This window comes from Alosa sapidissima, chromosome 10 (genome assembly GCF_018492685.1).
Source record: "Alosa sapidissima isolate fAloSap1 chromosome 10, fAloSap1.pri, whole genome shotgun sequence".
In the NCBI taxonomy this organism is placed as follows: Eukaryota; Metazoa; Chordata; class Actinopteri; order Clupeiformes; family Clupeidae; genus Alosa; species Alosa sapidissima.
The window spans coordinates 4,384,374-4,401,009 of record NC_055966.1 but is presented as its reverse complement, the minus strand read 5'-3'; the positions used below and the strand labels follow the sequence as shown (position 1 = coordinate 4,401,009).

The 16,636-nt window shown below is 45.5% G+C and overlaps 1 protein-coding gene across 7 annotated transcripts in view; it reads right to left on the bottom strand.

Annotated features, from left to right (window-relative positions):
* trak1a (trafficking protein, kinesin binding 1a) overlaps positions 1–16,636 on the bottom strand; it is a 37,741-nt gene that overhangs the window by 9,608 nt on the left and 11,497 nt on the right. For 3 of the 7 annotated variants that reach the window (XM_042106744.1, XM_042106739.1, XM_042106745.1), the window contains exons 3-12: positions 7,149–7,225; positions 6,174–6,290; positions 5,318–5,418; positions 4,087–4,195; positions 3,801–3,879; positions 3,212–3,342; positions 3,002–3,076; positions 2,369–2,506; positions 1,578–1,604; positions 223–299 (exon numbers count right to left, since the gene is read on the bottom strand). In XM_042106744.1, coding sequence (XP_041962678.1) covers positions 223–299; positions 1,578–1,604; positions 2,369–2,506; positions 3,002–3,076; positions 3,212–3,342; positions 3,801–3,879; positions 4,087–4,195; positions 5,318–5,418; positions 6,174–6,290; positions 7,149–7,199 — 905 coding nt within the window. In that variant the 5' untranslated portion in view covers positions 7,200–7,225. Of the gene's footprint in view, positions 1–222; positions 300–1,577; positions 1,605–2,368; positions 2,507–3,001; positions 3,077–3,211; positions 3,343–3,800; positions 3,880–4,086; positions 4,196–5,317; positions 5,419–6,173; positions 6,291–7,148; positions 7,226–9,845; positions 10,154–14,890; positions 15,299–16,636 lie in introns of those variants that run through there. The other 4 variants (XM_042106742.1, XM_042106741.1, XM_042106743.1 and 1 more) reach the window with 4 other exon arrangements.

The following is a 16,636-nucleotide window of genomic DNA, read 5'->3' as shown; positions in this document are numbered from 1 at the left end:
CTATAGATCAAAACAATGTTAAGTTATACCAGATAGATAGATAGATAGATAGATAGATACTTTATTGATCGCCGGGGATACCATCTGCATATGGCAATTTCATAACCTACAGTACTACTTGAGGGGGATATTGTCCCACTTTAAGAAGTGCACTGAATAGAAAAGAGGTCCCTGCAGACCAAAGTATGTGAAATGAATGATTGGTTGAGCGTATTGACATACATGTGTTCCTCTACGTCAGGGTCATCCATCTGCAGCTCTTTCCTCATGGTGCCCTCGATCTCTGCAGCCAAGGAATCCTGTGAGAGAACAATACCACTGTCAGACAGCAGAGGGCAGCACTAGAGAGGCCAAACAGGGCCATGCAGGGTAGGGTTACAACCTCTCTCCCTTTAGACCAGTGGTTCTCAAACTTGTTCTGTCATTCCCCACTTTGAAGGTGGGGAGTTTTCAAGCCCCGCCTGACCCCATCAACCCGGCAAAATGGTAATGTGAAAATAGGTTTTTCCATATTAGTTCCATGTTACATTTCCCATCTCGGTCCGCGGGATATGATGTTGTTTTAATTTATATGTAGTTCTGTTTATGAATCCTATGTGTGTGTGCGTGGCTATTTTGTATTGAATCTTTTCCCCTAGTAGGACCTGTCCCACACATTGAGAACCACTGCTTTAGAGAGACACACAAACACACACACACACAGGTCACAAGCACAGAGATACTGTACATAACGGAAATAGCGTAGTTCTGTAGCTAAATGATATACTGAAGGCCTTTAACAGGGTCATGAGGTGCAACGTATCTCTTATCAAGTTATGGTCAAAACAGGTGATCACCAGCAATTTATTTTCAAGCAGGGCTGCACAATTAATCGTATTTTAATCCCGATCACGGTTTTGGCTCCCATGATTAAAAAAGATGATCGAGCGATGTTAAAAATGCGTGCTCCTCTGTCCATAAGAAAAAAAAAAAAAAATCAAGGACTCCCTAAACCTGTCTGACCATGTGCCTGCATGTACCAGTCACATCTGCTCCCTGCACCACACAGCCTGAAGTTTTCTGGATTCACTGTGGACTTGAACGTAGCATGACGTTAAAAGTTAAAAATATAGCCATACATCAAATAAAAGCCAAGTCAAATGTGTCGGATTTCAGGCAAGTGAAGTTAACCAAGAACAAGTCATAAGCAAAGCACAGCTCTCAACTCACACCGTTAGACACGCAATTATCAGAAATCACACAAGGTCACGCCACACATGCCTTTTTTACCACATTAACTTTTAGTCCGTACATCAAATGCATTGTAAGAGGCGACGGGATCCGTGAATTTTGATCATGTAATTTACAGACTATGTGCGTACAACCTACGACGTGCATAGCGTTTCAAGACACAACACTCAAAATGAGCAAACAATAATTAAAATGTATGCATCAGAGTCTTTAAAATGTATCAACAAATAACCAAACGACTAAAGTCATGAACGAGAGGGCACACGGAGACCAACTGGAACAGACTGATAAATCAAAGCAAATGTAGGGCAGAAAGGCAGAGGGGGGGGAGGTAAAAAGAGAACTACCACCACGTTATGTTCTGCCTGAGGATCCTGCAAAACACAGAGAAACAAAGTAGCCTAAGCTAAACAAAGGTAGAATTTGGAAGAAGGGGATAGGCTAACAACCTACATTTGAATAGACTTTAAATAAATGCCATATCGGTCATTTCTCTATACATAAAGCAATGGTGAATGGATTAGCTTTAATGTCATTAACATGACATAGGCTAAATATCAAATAGCACCAATCGACTAATTATTTGAAAATAACTAGAGTCTATAAAAAGAAATAAACAGGCTGTCAGTTATCCTGCGAGTGACTTATAAGTGATAGAGGGAGAGGACAGAAATTAGAGCTTTCAAAAGAGGGCACGAAAAAAAGAGGTTGAGATCAGAGATGGGGTCAGAGATAGCAGGTCCAACATTCTTAGGAAAAATGAATGAATAATCGTGATAAATAATTGTGATCTCAATACTGATGATCATTTTGGCCATAATCATGCAGCCCTGCAAGCAACCTACATTATATCAGATTTAACTTAACAACTCTTCACATATTTGCTGCAGTAATGTGGCTGATGACTCATATGATGTCACTTTATTATTACTATTATTATTTTTTATTTCTTGCTTACATGCACAAGATGGTGCTGTTGTGACAGTCACATTTCCTTCGGGATGAATAAAGTATTTCTTATATATATATATATATATATATATATATATATATATATATATATATATATATATATACACATACATACACACACACACACTACAGTATGCTATATTTCTGGCCCACATGCGGTGCTCACCATGGGGAACAGGCCCAGGGAGTGGAAGCGGCGTGGGGTGCTGAGGGGGAGGGTTTTGTTCCTCAGGTTCTTCAGCTCCTCCTGAGCCTCGTGCAGCATTTCCATGCACTCGGCATACTTATCCTCCAGCTCTCGCAGCTACACACACACACACACACACACACACACACACACACAACACAACACAACACACACACACACACACACACACAATGAAAAACACACAAGAACACAAAAAAGAAAATATAAACAAACTGTTATGACAAGAAAAGAGTAATGAAACAATTGAGCACTGCATACAATGATAGTTATAAAGTGATTAGTTTAGATTAGATTCAACTTTATTGTCATTGTGCAGAGTACAAGTACAGAGACAACGAAATGCAGTACATGGAGAAAATACAGCATGACATGAGGAGAGGCGAGGAGAAAAAAGCAACCCCCAGACTATGCTCCTATGGGGAGTACAGTGTGGGAACAGGGGAAAACACCCTCAGCAACATAAGCACATAGTCAGTAGTCATGATAGTTATAAAGTGATAACTGGCTACTTAATTATAAAAATGAAAATCCCACCAGGATTACCCTGGGTGACATATTAAAGGGGTATGCGTCATGACCTGTATAAGTTACCTCTGCTGTGAGCTGTCGCTGGGCATCTTTGGCAGCCCCTAAATGCTGGGTGAGCTCCTCGTTCTCCACAGCATACTGGAAAACAACACAGTGGCCCATGAGATCACATGCAACACAGTAGCTAAAAAGCACTCTCAACACAGTGAGTGTGTGTGCGACTGTGTGTGTTTGTTTGAGCGTGTCTTAATGAGTAAATGGTTGAGAACATACAGCCTTGGATTTCTTCTGCAGGTCAACAATCTGGGACAAGAGGTGGGTGATCTCCTCCTGCTGACGAGATGCATCGTCCGTTTTCCTGGCCAGCTCTTCGGCCAGGGTGGACATCTGGAAGTTAGCATTTCCTGAGAGAGAGAGAGAGAGAGAGAGAGAGAGAGAGAGAGAGAGAGAGAGAGAGAGAGAGAGAGAGAGAGAATGTTAGAGGTTGCAAAAAAAAAAAAAAAACAACAGGCAGAGAATGAGGTTGCGATGGCTGCAAATGTGCAGTGAATAAAATATGAATTCTTCTGCGGCACGTGTTTGGGAGAAGGCCTGCTGGAGCAGCTCGGGAGCTGAGCCGTGAGAGTGCACCCAGGTTAGACACGCATGACACACTCAACTACAACACCCTCCACAGATACACACACCGAGGAGACCCCCGTGACCTCTGCTCCTCCGAGCCGGGCCGGGTCCAGCAAGCGTCCAGTGCTCTCCCAGAGCCTGGGACAACAGTGAGGGGAGACAGGGGAGGCGGAGGGAGGGCAGGCTGTGTGGACACTGCTGGACGGGGCAGCTTGAGAGTGGCCGTGTGAGGAGGACTTACTGAGCTCTTTCACACAGTCGTTCACCAGCTGTTGCTCCTTCTCCTCATAGCACATGGTCTCTGTCTCCAGGTGGTTGGCCTGAGATGCAGACACACACACACAGACAAACATAAACACATACAAACTGGAAACAGCTGCAAAAGAAATGGTTCATATTGCTAAGAATGTGGCATTTTAATTGTGTTTTTACAATGTTATCATTGTTGTCCAGACCTTGCATGTGTCTACACAAATCAGACACTTTTAGAGCTCTAGAGTGAGTGCGGTCCTGCTCAGACGGCTCACCTCCGAGCGCAACACGATGTTCTCCTCCTCCAGGTCCTTCAGCTTCTTCTGCAGGGAGTCTAGCGGGAAGCTGCTGGGCAGCGAGGCCGTCGACTCATTCCGCCGGACGCTGGAGCACACACAGAGAGACACACACACACACACACACACAGCAGGGTCATCCAGGGCAGGGGGCAGAGTTACAGCAGCACCACACTTAGCAGAACACAGTCAAACAGTGCAATACATGAGAACATCACTGTGGTAGTGAAGGAAAGACCAGCCAAACTTAGGCCTTCTGTTGATGCGCACAGATGCAATGGGCTTTGAGTGGCTGGTTGATGCAAACAGACACTTGTGTTCCAATGAATATGAATAAGTCTAAAATATCCCTATGATCATACATCAACACTTTGCTTATCACTTTCCAATGCTTTGTAGAGGCAATGTGCATGGTATGAAAAGTGTCTGTGCACCTGAAACACTCTCCTGAGCTACACCAGACTGTCTGCACTCGCAACAGATGCATAATTAATGCAGCAAAGTAGCACTGTGCAATCTTATAGCAAGAATCAATGTTTTACCAGGGCTGCAACAAGAGCTGCACATGTACTGTATACCTGGCCTGTCTTACATGGGTGCTAGTAGTGCTCACAGTATCCACAGAGATAGCAAACCAAAAGGATAGTGCTGTTTCAGAACCATTGCTTAATAAAGTGTACACACCCTTGGATTTAAAAAGGCGTCTTAATAGAAAGATGGGTCATATTTTCAGAACGCATTCTAGGTAACCTTGATTGATATAAAAGAGCCTTCTTCCATCATGACCTATAGTGAGCCGGCTCTCATAGCGCTGCGTGTAACAGGAGGCTGAGGGTGGAAAGTCCTGCAGTCTGTCTGGACAAAGGTGTGTGTGTGAGGGATGGAATGGGGTTGGACAGGATGGGATGGGTGTGGCTGCAGCACTGGGACAGCTGTGTTACAGCACTGGAGCAGCTGTGTTACAGCACTGGGGCAGCTGTGTTACAGCACTGGAGCAGCTGTGTTACAGCACTGGGGCCAGAAGCTCTACGACTCCCTGCCACTGCAGCAGTACGCAGAAGATCAAGCATTAATCTAATCTTTAAAGCCAAAGAACAGGAGAGGTTAAATGCTAGGCTTCATAGAGTAGTACGGTAGTTATAGAGGTGATTTACAGGACCAAAGTGGGGAGCAGTTTGCCAGGGAGGAAAGGGTGGAGGTGTGGACTCACGGGGTGGAGGTGGCCGACTCGCCTTCACTCTCCTCGGCCGCGTGGGTGTAGAACTGGAGCAGCTCATCTTTCATGGAGAGGTCGTGACGCAGTTGTGACACCTGCAAACACAGAGGGCCACACACTCACTCACTCAGGCATGGCCAGTTGCTCAGTGGGGGAGCAGGCCGAGTCACATTAACTACAGCTCACACAGCAGTAATCAACTTCTAATAAGCAGCGCAATTATCAGTGAGCGGTTGAGTTTCATCACTTGAATGAATTCATGCACATTACTGCTCAGTGGAGCTTATGAAACCTGGTACAAAGGGGCAAAGCTTAACATCTACAGGGTTTCAGTGCTGAACCTTTAAATGACATACATGTACTCAGATCAGAATCAGAATCGTTTATTGCAAAGTTTTTTTTTTCTTTCCAGACAAGAAAAAAGAAAAAGCAAGGCAATTGGTGAAATGGGGGCCTGTCTTGCATGACACATAAGAAGCATGTAAATAAGGATTTAATATATCCCTATATAAATACAAATATAATATTCAGATTATCCAAACTTAAAGGACAACTCCCGTCTAAGAACAACCTGTCTAATTTTGGATAATATCAACTATAAATCTTCATTGTGGACCAAAAGAACATTAATCAGAGTCCCCAAATAAAATGTACACTCGTTCTGATCCAAATACAGACCATAGACCTTGCTATGTAGACTGGAGTTGTCCTTTAAGTGGCTGCCAAGACAAGAAAAGATAGGGGGGCAAAGGGTAGTTCCAAATGGCCCATTCCATATGGCCACTTATATAATAAGGTACATCAAGTCTCCTCCATCTGCCCCATTCTGGCTTGTGGTCCCTCTACCCACCTCCTCTCGTATGTGCTCCACCTGCTCCTCCAGGTACTCATTTCGCTCACTGAGGGTCTTGTTTTTCTTCAACAGCGACTGGCCAATGCGGGCAGCGAGCTCCAGGTCACGCTCTTTCTGGAGTGGGGAGAGAGTCAGATGTCTGTCAGAGACGGCCAGATGTCAGTGTCACACGCGGACACTTGATGGAGGTACTGGTGCAATAGAGCAGACTGTAGCACAGAGGGGGGAGAGTTGAGCTGCACTGTGAAGGCACAGCCATTTGGGTTTATTCCACTCTAGTGAGGAAGATTGTAAACAAACAAAAAGGCACCACCTAAAGATTACAGATCTACTGAGCCACAGTGCAATAAATTCCAGTGACTCATTGGCCAAACCTTAACCACTCTGATACTATTCACCTGTTGGATAAAAAAACATGATAGGATTCAGTGCCTACTTGGCCACTACAAATGAATTACTGACCCATGATATATATATGAGAAATACACAACACTAAATCATCAAGATAGATATAGAGGCAGAACATGAGGATTTGCAAGCCACATTTCCAAAGTAACACTCTTGGATTGGCGTGTTTCAAGTGATCATTTCTTCCAGCTAATTTCACAGCATGTAAAGAGAGAACCAACCTAAAACTTATTTTACTAAGCAGCTAAGATAGCAAGCAAATCACCCATGACATTCAAGAAAATGGCTTACATGATGATTCAAAAGGCCTGTTATATTTAGATATGGTTTAGAATATAATGGCAACACAATAAAGTATGATGAGGTGATGATTACCTACCAAAAGAGACACTACGTTAGGCATCTCTTTTAAACCCAACCATGTGGCACCAAACAATCCTACTGTGTTGGACCAGAATAGCAGACTACCTGTCCAGGCTATCGAATATCAGCTTCTATTCATGGCCTGCGCTCTAGATTTGCACCTGCCCACACCCTGCCCACTGGTGTGCTGCACCCACTCACCTCTTCAAGCAGACGAGTCACAGCATCAATGTCATTGTATGTCTTAGTCATCTGGCCCACTCGCTCAGCACAGAGAACTGCAGGGAGGCAGAGCACAGGAAAACAACTGCTTTACACAAAGCACAGGACAGCACTCCGAGCGCCCCTCACTCACTCTGGGGGTGTGCTAGCTAGCAGATAGGGCCAGTGTGTAGAGCTAGAGGGAAGGTAGGGGGTAGCTGGTATTCTAAAAAATGCTACAACAGATGCTAAGTAGCTTGTACTTGTATTAACATTGTGCTATACTGTTCTAACACATTCACTGGAGTTCAAAACTACACAGTGAATGGTCCAGTCGGTGTGACAGGTGTGTTTATCTGTCCTTCATATGGTCATCAAAATTGAAGATATTACACAAATTCATTATCTACACCACTGGACTAGCCATACAAATCCTGCTGTTAATGTTAATACAATCCATTAAAGGCCAAGCTACTTAGCATCTATTGCAACAGTACAGGTGCTGGTGTTAGTAAGAAACATCTGTTGTTAACATATTCTCTACATTTTTCATTTGTTCAGTCATCAGAGAATGAATGATCTTACATGACAGAGTCAACATTGGGAATATCTACTTCCACTAAACTGTACCCAAAAGAGGAGCCCATGACCATATACAGTGGTGTCTGATGGTCACTCACACCATATACAGTAGTGTCTGATGGTCACTCACACCATATACATGTACAGTAGTGTCTGATGGTCACTCATAATTCCAGCCTGCTAGTTGATCAGTCCTGCCATAAGAAGCTCATCAGCACATTTCTGGCCATATATAAGCCTGAATAATTTACGATTCCTCCATGTGTTTAAAAACGGACCTGGCATCAGTTTAAAAAGTTTTAGTCCATTTTAAAGACAGGCAGATTTATGACCGCTGGACTTTCAGTAAAAATCTGACATGACAAAATGACGTGGTTCTGGTGACAACACCGCTTTTTGAAAAGGTGCTGATGATAAAACCATAGTGAAGCTAGGCAAGAGTAAGGAGCCTTTACAGTAATTTACAGTGCCTTTGCCAGGTGAGTGTTTACTTTTAAAGGTCAACTTCGCTTGATCTCCCATCTGTTCCTAAAAAACTGGCACTGGAACAGCAAGGACAAGAGGACTAGCCAACCATTAATCACAGAAAACACCCAGAGGTTACCACAAGTGACTCCAGTTTCCTGAAAGGTGTCAGGCCATCAGGATAACAGGGGAGAAGATAACCCAGCCTGCATTTGGATCAGGTAAACCGAATGCAAAGCACTAATTTTCATGTGCGTCACACTGTCATGGCAGCATGCAGATACAAGAGGATGATGAGCAGAGACACTCCTCGTCTGCTGGGCACGTACTGTTTGGACACACAGCAGAGCAGACGCTTCCACCAGGACACATTAAGACAAAGACTCCACAGAGAGGATGCTATTTTAACTGCTGTCAAACATACTTGATCTTTGTCTGACTGTTTGCATATGCAAGCAGTTTGCATAGTGCTCTTAGTAAAGTAGGAAAGAGAGTGTTTCATCTTTGCACCATAAATACACTTCAAGAGGAAGACCAAAGCTTGGTGACCTGCTCCAATCCCAGCTTTATCATTAAGAAGGCTGCTATGCACTCTGTATTGACTTCCAAGTAGTCTTATCAATAGGGCGTGGTGATAATTGCTTCATCACCATTTGGCACCAGTAGCCTGCCTAAATCACAGCTGTGTACGTGACCAATCACTAACCTCAATTTAAGGAAGTGGATGAGATCAAAACATGAGATGAGGCTCCGTGTTCAACATGCTTCACCAATCAATGTAATTGTACCCCATGGCCAAATACTGCCATGTCAAAAACCATGTCAGTTAGCCACATTTGTGCTAACCAGCAGCTGAGCGAGCTTCCAAGGTAATACTACTGAAGTCCTCATGACTGTCCCTTTGAGACAGGGAAGCACAGAGGAGAAATGCACCAAGGGCATCCAATGCACTGTGACACTTAATACCGACTAGCATAGCGACAGGGAAAACAACCAGGCATCCAATGCACCGTGACACTTAACACCGACTAGCATACTGTAGCGACAGGGAAAACAACCGGTCCCAACCTTAACAGAGAAGGGAGCGTATCAAACTACACTTCACACAGTCAACACAATCAGTTCCCATGACATTGGCACCCTCACCAAGATTAACACTCCGTGGGTCATGGCTTACCTCTCTTTTGACAAAACTGGTTCTACATGACGGCATTACGGAATGAGACACCAAAAAAAGCACTTCAGTTGTTGTTAACTGACCAGAACTGAAACTCCCTGAAAGACAATCTACTTTATTCAGGTTCTTACACTAAGATCTGCGGGACAGGAGGGGACACTTTTTATCATCATTCAAAAATGCAGAGGACAACATATCAGTAGTCTGCGTCAGACAGGGAGCGGTGTTGATGGTATCAGTAGCCAGCTCTGCCTTCCTGCATTCCATGTTTAGCCTGTATACAAACTAACGTCATGCCAACTGCAACACTTACTGCCAGTCAAATCACTATTAGGCAATGGACACCGAGTCATCCAAGGTAATACCGTCGCCCACAAACTATAGGTGAGTCATCTTTAGAGCCAGTCAATCCACCAACGCAATTACAATCTCCAAAAATAACATGGGAACAAGGGGGGGGGGATGTTGTATACCTTCTTCCAAAGAGAAGAGCTCCACATCCTCCTCCTCTTCCTCCTCCTCTCCCTCCTCTTTGTCAGGCAGCACCGAGGCTGAGCCGTCTAGTGCTTCCACGGAGCAGTCAAACTCAAAGTTCTCCTCTGCGCACGCATGAGGTGGCAGTGCCATGTTGCACCTGCCTGGGCACTAGTGCCGCCACCGGTCACTCTGCTCCCTAAAGTCCAGCGCCATGTCCCTGTATGTCCTTCTGTGTTCCTGTGTGCCACTGCCAGAGCCTGGGCAGACAGGTCTCACCATCTCAGGCAAAGGCAGCCCTCAAACAAACCCTCCCAAACGCTCTAAAGAGGAGTGACCGCTGATTGCCATATGTGACACAAGTAGGGGGAAGGGTGGGCTCACTGACCCATTTTGAATACTTTTGTTAAAAAATTAAAAACAAAAGATGACAACAAATCTAATTTCATGGCTGTAAAAAGGTAAAAGAGGTGGAATTTGTTGTAGTATCATATCCCAGTAGCATTACAGTAAGCTATCTACATTGACACCAAAGTGAACATCCCTGTGTAGTGGGTGAGATGGTAGGTTCCACTGGCGCACCATAGCAACCATGGCAGCCAGAGCTATCAGTGCTGTACTGTGTACACCTGTGAGGGAGGAGCTAGAGAGGCCGATAGCCACAGGTGGTTCCATTGGCACGTATGCAAAGCACCGGCCACAGAGAGCTCTTGTCAGCAGAGCATTTCCATGGTGAGGATTGCATAATAAAAGGATAACTCAGTGTTGCCGCTGAACACTTGGTTACAAAACAATAAAGAGCAGCAGGAACATGAGCCATTATCTTGTTTCATTGTAATGATTATGGTGTTTAGCACTGTTAGACTGGTTAATAGCACTGGTTAATCCAAAGCCACATAAAATAACATCAAGTTCAACAACAGAATTTAAAATTAGAATAACAACAATAATCATTACTACATTATAATTATAACTAGATGTACCACAGAGCGGTACAAAATATAACCGCCGCCCAGTCCAGCACATGTTTTCCACAAAAATAAGTCACGCTGAAAGGCATATATGATTCTAACTGTCTCACCGAATTGCATTATGCACACTCAATTCTCACTGGTATCTGCTAGACAACAAGTACCAAAACATGATTAGTTCATAGATTTCACATGTAAAATACATTTTATACAACCCCACCCCCATTTTGCCTGTTCATAATTCTGAGAAATTCTTGAATTGTGTGCATGTGTGCGTGTACATGTTTATGTTTATGTGTGTGTGGGTGGGTGGGTGGGTGTGTGTGCGTGCATGTACATGCGCTTGTGTGTTTGCCTGTTTATGTGCCTGTGTGTGTGCATGTGCATGCATGCGTACAGTATATATGTCTACTGTGTGAGTATGTGTCATACGTAGGATTACTGTGAATGTATGTGTGTGCGTGTGTATCTGTTTATGCACATGTGTGCATATGGAATGGGTTTACATGACCCCTGGAGGCAAACATACGCAAAAAATCCTAGGCCCTACGGTTCTCAAGATATTCACAGAAAACTGTGTCTGCCCTACCCTCCTTTCAGGGGTCCAGTCCAGCGGGGGGGCTACAGATCAAAACGAAAAACGATGGTTCCATGCTATCCATGTGGGGTTACATGCCCACCAAGTTTCGTGTACCCCGGTCTTTCAGTGTCCCGGGAATCCTTGTTGGTGTACGGTCACTAGATGTACACATAAATTATTTTTTTTTGTAAGGCCCCCCATGAACGAAAGTCCTTGAAACTTGGCATGCATTCGGAGGTCGTCATAATGATCCAACACTTTCAATTTCGTGCAGTTTTGACCATGTCAGCCAGAGATATTGTGATGAAAACACCTGTTTTGCTTTTTAATTTTTAACTAGGTGGCGCTATACATGAAATAAGTGGTAATGGGATAGGTTGACATGCCCCCTTAAGACCAACATACAAAAAAAAGGTGGACCTCCTAGGCCCTATGGTTCTCGAGATATTCACAGAAAACTGTCTCCGGCCACCTACAGGCCAGTTGGTGTATAGTAACATAAATTAATTTATTGTGTGGCACCCCATGAACGGAATTCCACGAAACTTGGCGTGCATTCAGAGGGTGTCAGTCATAATGATCCTACACTTCCAATTTCGTGCAGTTTTGACTATGTTAGGTCACAGATACCTGCGATTACAACACCTCATTTTTACTTTTTTGTGTTTAACTAGGTGGCACTATACATAAAATGAGTGGTTATGGAATGGGTGGACATGGCCCTGAGATCAACATACAAAAAAAATGGTCCTCCTAAACCCTACGGTTCTCGAGATATTCACAGAAAACTGTGTCTGCCCTACCCTCCTTTCGGGGGGTCCAGTCCAGCGGGGGGGCTACAGATCAAAACGAAAAACGATGGTTCCATGCTATCCATGTGACTAAACCTATATGACCGCCGCTTCGCTGCACGGCAGTCATAATTATAATGAACTGCATTGATTGTGCAGGCAATGGCCAATATAAATTAAGACAGTCACAAAACTAAACCTGCAGTTGAAATGACATTTGTCCAAAGGCAAAGCACACACCTACAAGACAGCAGGCTAAATCAATCCTGTAAATGTTTCAGATTAGAAACCTGCGCTTTCAACGGTTGCAAAAGTTCCAGGGGCTGACCATCTGACCATCCCCAACAAACGCGTTTGCATGAATGCACCTAATGTGTTCCTCCATCCTCATGCCCCCCCCCCCCCATGGCGGTTGTGTCATATGGCATTGTTCTTCTCAGGCGTCTCACTGTATGGCTGCATGGAGTTGCTGAGACAACACACATCCCTTTAATGCCACAAGAGAGGGTAAACACCCAGAGAATAGGGCTCTCATATAATAGCAAAGCCTGAAGCGTCCGGGCCTCTCAACCCCACCACAGATTCTTTATTCTCCAGGCCCCTTTTGTTTGAATTAGTTCAGGGCATTGTGTGTGCATATATGCAGGCCCAGTTGTGTGTGTGTGTGTGTGTGTGTGTGTGTCCCAACAAAAGACAGTGAAAAGGGGAGGTGACGGAATGGGGAGACTAAAGCTAGAGGGGAGTGTGGGTCTGGGAGAGAGGGAGTGAAAAGAGGAAGGGAAAGGAAGGAGAAGAGAGAGAGTCGCAGTTTGTGTGGCAGAGGCGGTGAATGGCACTGCCTCCACAGAGCTGATCAGCATTCCCACTGGCTCCTCTGAGGATGCCAGGCTTGCCAGCACAGCTCTGGGGAACACAGGGCTCCACACACAGCCACACAAGCCTCCAGGGCCAGGCAGCACAGCACACCTGCACTGTTTGCAGGATGCACCTACATCTAAGCTTATGTAGAACAGAGAGCTTCTCTAGCCATACTTTAGCCTACTTTTGGGAGTAGAGTAAACAACAATGATTATGGCTGCTTCTACAACTCTCTACAATCTGCTTCTGGAATATCAGGTATGTTCTAGTACCTTCCAGCACACGAGCTGGGTTGCTCCTCCACCCTGCTCCCCTCCCCATCACCACCCTCTCCAGACCACTAGCCTCCATCTCAGACAGGGCTGCTGGTCTGGGACCTGTTCTTACATCTGCTGTTACATGGTGAAGCTCTTTGATGTGCTCTTGTCCCCGAGCTCACGGCTACCTGAGGAAGAGAGCCCTCACACCCTTTCCCCATCCTTTCATTTCAGCCCCCTTTCCTGTCTCCCTCTCCACTGAAGGCAGAGGGGGGTTAAGCTCGTGCCCATACTCCCCTGCCACACATGTGTGGATCAGAGGCCGCCATCGACCAGCTGCTGCCCCAATCAATATGAAATCCAATCCACACATCGCCGCTGGCCGTTTCTATACCCACTTTTAGAAAATTGGCATGTTCTCAGTCCCTAGCCACCCAGAAGGAAGGAAACTGGGCCACGAATTGTGGCCTAATAAAAGAACGTCTCTTGCTTTGCAAATCCGATCTGTATCTGTAAAGTAAAACAAAGGCAGGTCTCAAAAAAGGATCTTCAAATGAGCAAATTTGACAGAATTAGATTCGTGCTGTTTTCACAAACACAAGCTTACAAAGTTATTTGCCTTCCAATTACTGTCGATTACACAAAGCCTGGTAATTTTGTAAGAGGAAGAGGCATTTGTGTTACATCACCAAAGATCAAAGCTTAGCATATTGCATAAGAATCCCACTCCGAGGTGTAAACAGCTATATGATGCTGCTATAGTTATGATCATCAATGCCCAATAGAAACGCATCAGGAGAGGGAGGCTGCCACCAAGCAGAGCACATGATATAACCTGCAGTTTGAAAGAAAGAGAGAGAGAGAGAGAGAGAAAGAGAGAGCGAGAATGCGAGAGATCGCAAGAGAGAGCGAGAGAGAGTGCGAAGGAGAGTGAGAGAGAGAGAGCGTGAGAGAAAGAGAGCGAGAGTGAGAGAGCGAGAAAAACAGAGCCAGACAGAGTGGGAAGCATGTGACTCCACGTCAAGAGCTGCGACAGCACCAGCACTGAGACACACCACGCCAGCATCTCTGTTTTGCTGCACAAGAGCTCACTGAACTTAACTGGTCAACCACAATAGCATGCCATTCTGTCTCCCAGGCATTTGGCATCAGCTACGGGCTATGGTCAGAGACTGTCCAGCTCATCCCCGATTACACGAGATGAGGGACAGTCACCACTGCTCACTTCCAGACAGACACATGACCATGAGGCAGCAGCGTGTTCACACATGTGAACAGGGCTGTCCCAAAGATCCCAAGTTTGGGCAGCTGTCTGGGTTGGCAGTACCCGGTCTGACGCAATCTGGGGCCCAGAGCCAGAACTCCTAAAATAGTCATCATCACTCTCAACATCCACAAAAGCCCTCTCTCCCCAAGTCCCCTTGTTCTGCCTCCTCAGCATCCCTCAGCTACACAACCCAGTCTATCAGACCCTTCTACTATTAGGATGATCCACACAGTGGGTCCAATTGTCCAATAGTCTATGCATCCCCCCCCCCCCACCCCTGCACAGGCAGATGGCCTTGGCTCTGCTGCAGTGCTGCTTACCGTCGGCGCACTCGTCATAGTACCAGTCCAGCTCATAGTAGTCTGCCTCCACGAACCTCTGCATACTTTGCCTCCTTCAGCGTGGAGAATGCCTCTGTGTCTGTCCTGTGGCCGAGGTCACTGTAGCAGTGTCCCATCCTTTCATAACGCTGACTCCCAGTCCGCCGTCTCCGCTAGCAACCGGGGAGCCGAGGCTCATTCTAACTCCCAGCGCCCAAAACCAGAAGAGGGGGGACAGGGTGTGTGTGTGTGTGTGTGTGTGTGTGTGTGTGAGTGTGGGAAAGAGAGCAGAAGCGCAGCCCAAATCAGCTCAATGCAGTGTGTCTTGTGACAGCACTCTTTCTCACTCAAGGTTGTATCCGAAGAGGAGGAGAAGGAGATGCCAAAGAGAGCCAGCCAATCAGACGCGACTGCATCAGGAGCATGCTCCGCCTCTCTCTCTCTCCATCAGCACTTTTCCTCCTGCCTCCCTCGCTCTCGTTCATCCCTCTCTGGAGGCACACCTCCCTCCTCCTAGAGGTTGCCATGGAGACAGGCTCCGACTCTGGCTAACCGTGGTGTCTGCATGTGATCTGTTGCTTAACTTCCACCCATCAACACTTGTGCTGCTGCTGACTCTGACAGGGTTTAGCACAGGTTAGGAGCCACCACTGCACAGCAAAGCCACATGGAGACATAGCAGATTACCCTTTTTAAAACTGAATTGATTTTCAGACTTCAGACAGATTTATCAAGATGAGCACGTCATACGTCAGATAATAATAAATATACAGATCTATCTTTACAAAACACCTCTGACGCATTACAAAACACCTTCCATGAGTTGGCTACTCTGTTTTCCCTAAAGGTCTCTCCATGATGAGTCATGTCCAGTGCTCCTCTCCCTTCCATTCTCTAGCATTACATCACATCCTCTCCACTCCTCTGGAGGTCAGGGAGGGCCTGGGAGGAAGTGGCAAGATTTGGTGAGCTGGATGTGGCCACAGCGTTGTCTTATGGCACACTGTGATGACATCACATGGGCAGATGGGCAGTTCTGGGTTGGCTAATGTGTCTGTGGACAGAGTGGGGTAATAGATATCTGCCACACCTCCAGTGTTTAGTATCATGACATAATGAGGTTCTTACAGAGCACAGTTTGAACATCCCAAAAACCAACAAACCAACAAAGCAACCTAAAACATAGTACATGTCCAAACTGACTTGCATATTTAAATCACTCCCTTCCTATAAGCTGTAAGAGCCTGGGCCTGGGTCTGGGTTTGGTATTTATAGCCAGGCACGTGAGACGAGCAGCTTGAAAGAGTCACATCACACACATCTAATAGGCGACAGAGAGCTGCTAGTAATCTTCTATGACACTCCCCATAGAAGTCAAGTACAGAACACCTCTCTCACTACATGAGAAGAACACAGGCTGCTGTAACACAAGATTTACTAAGATGCAAATTCAGGTGCCAACCATCACAACAGTTCTACTTTACATCCACAAAAGATTTTACCATGTTGTGTTCATTTGAACTATCCCAGTTCACCAAACATTGCTCTGCTGAGTAGCTTAATGCAGAGCATCTCACTAACAGCATCTTAATGCAGAGCATCTCACAAACATTGCTCTGCTGAGTAGCTTAATGCAGAGCATCTCATCCATGTTACAGAATCTTGAAACGGCAGCATCATGTCTCATTTGAAACCTGCTTCTCTGTACATCACCGGGACTGCTTCTCTGTACAACGATGGGAAGAA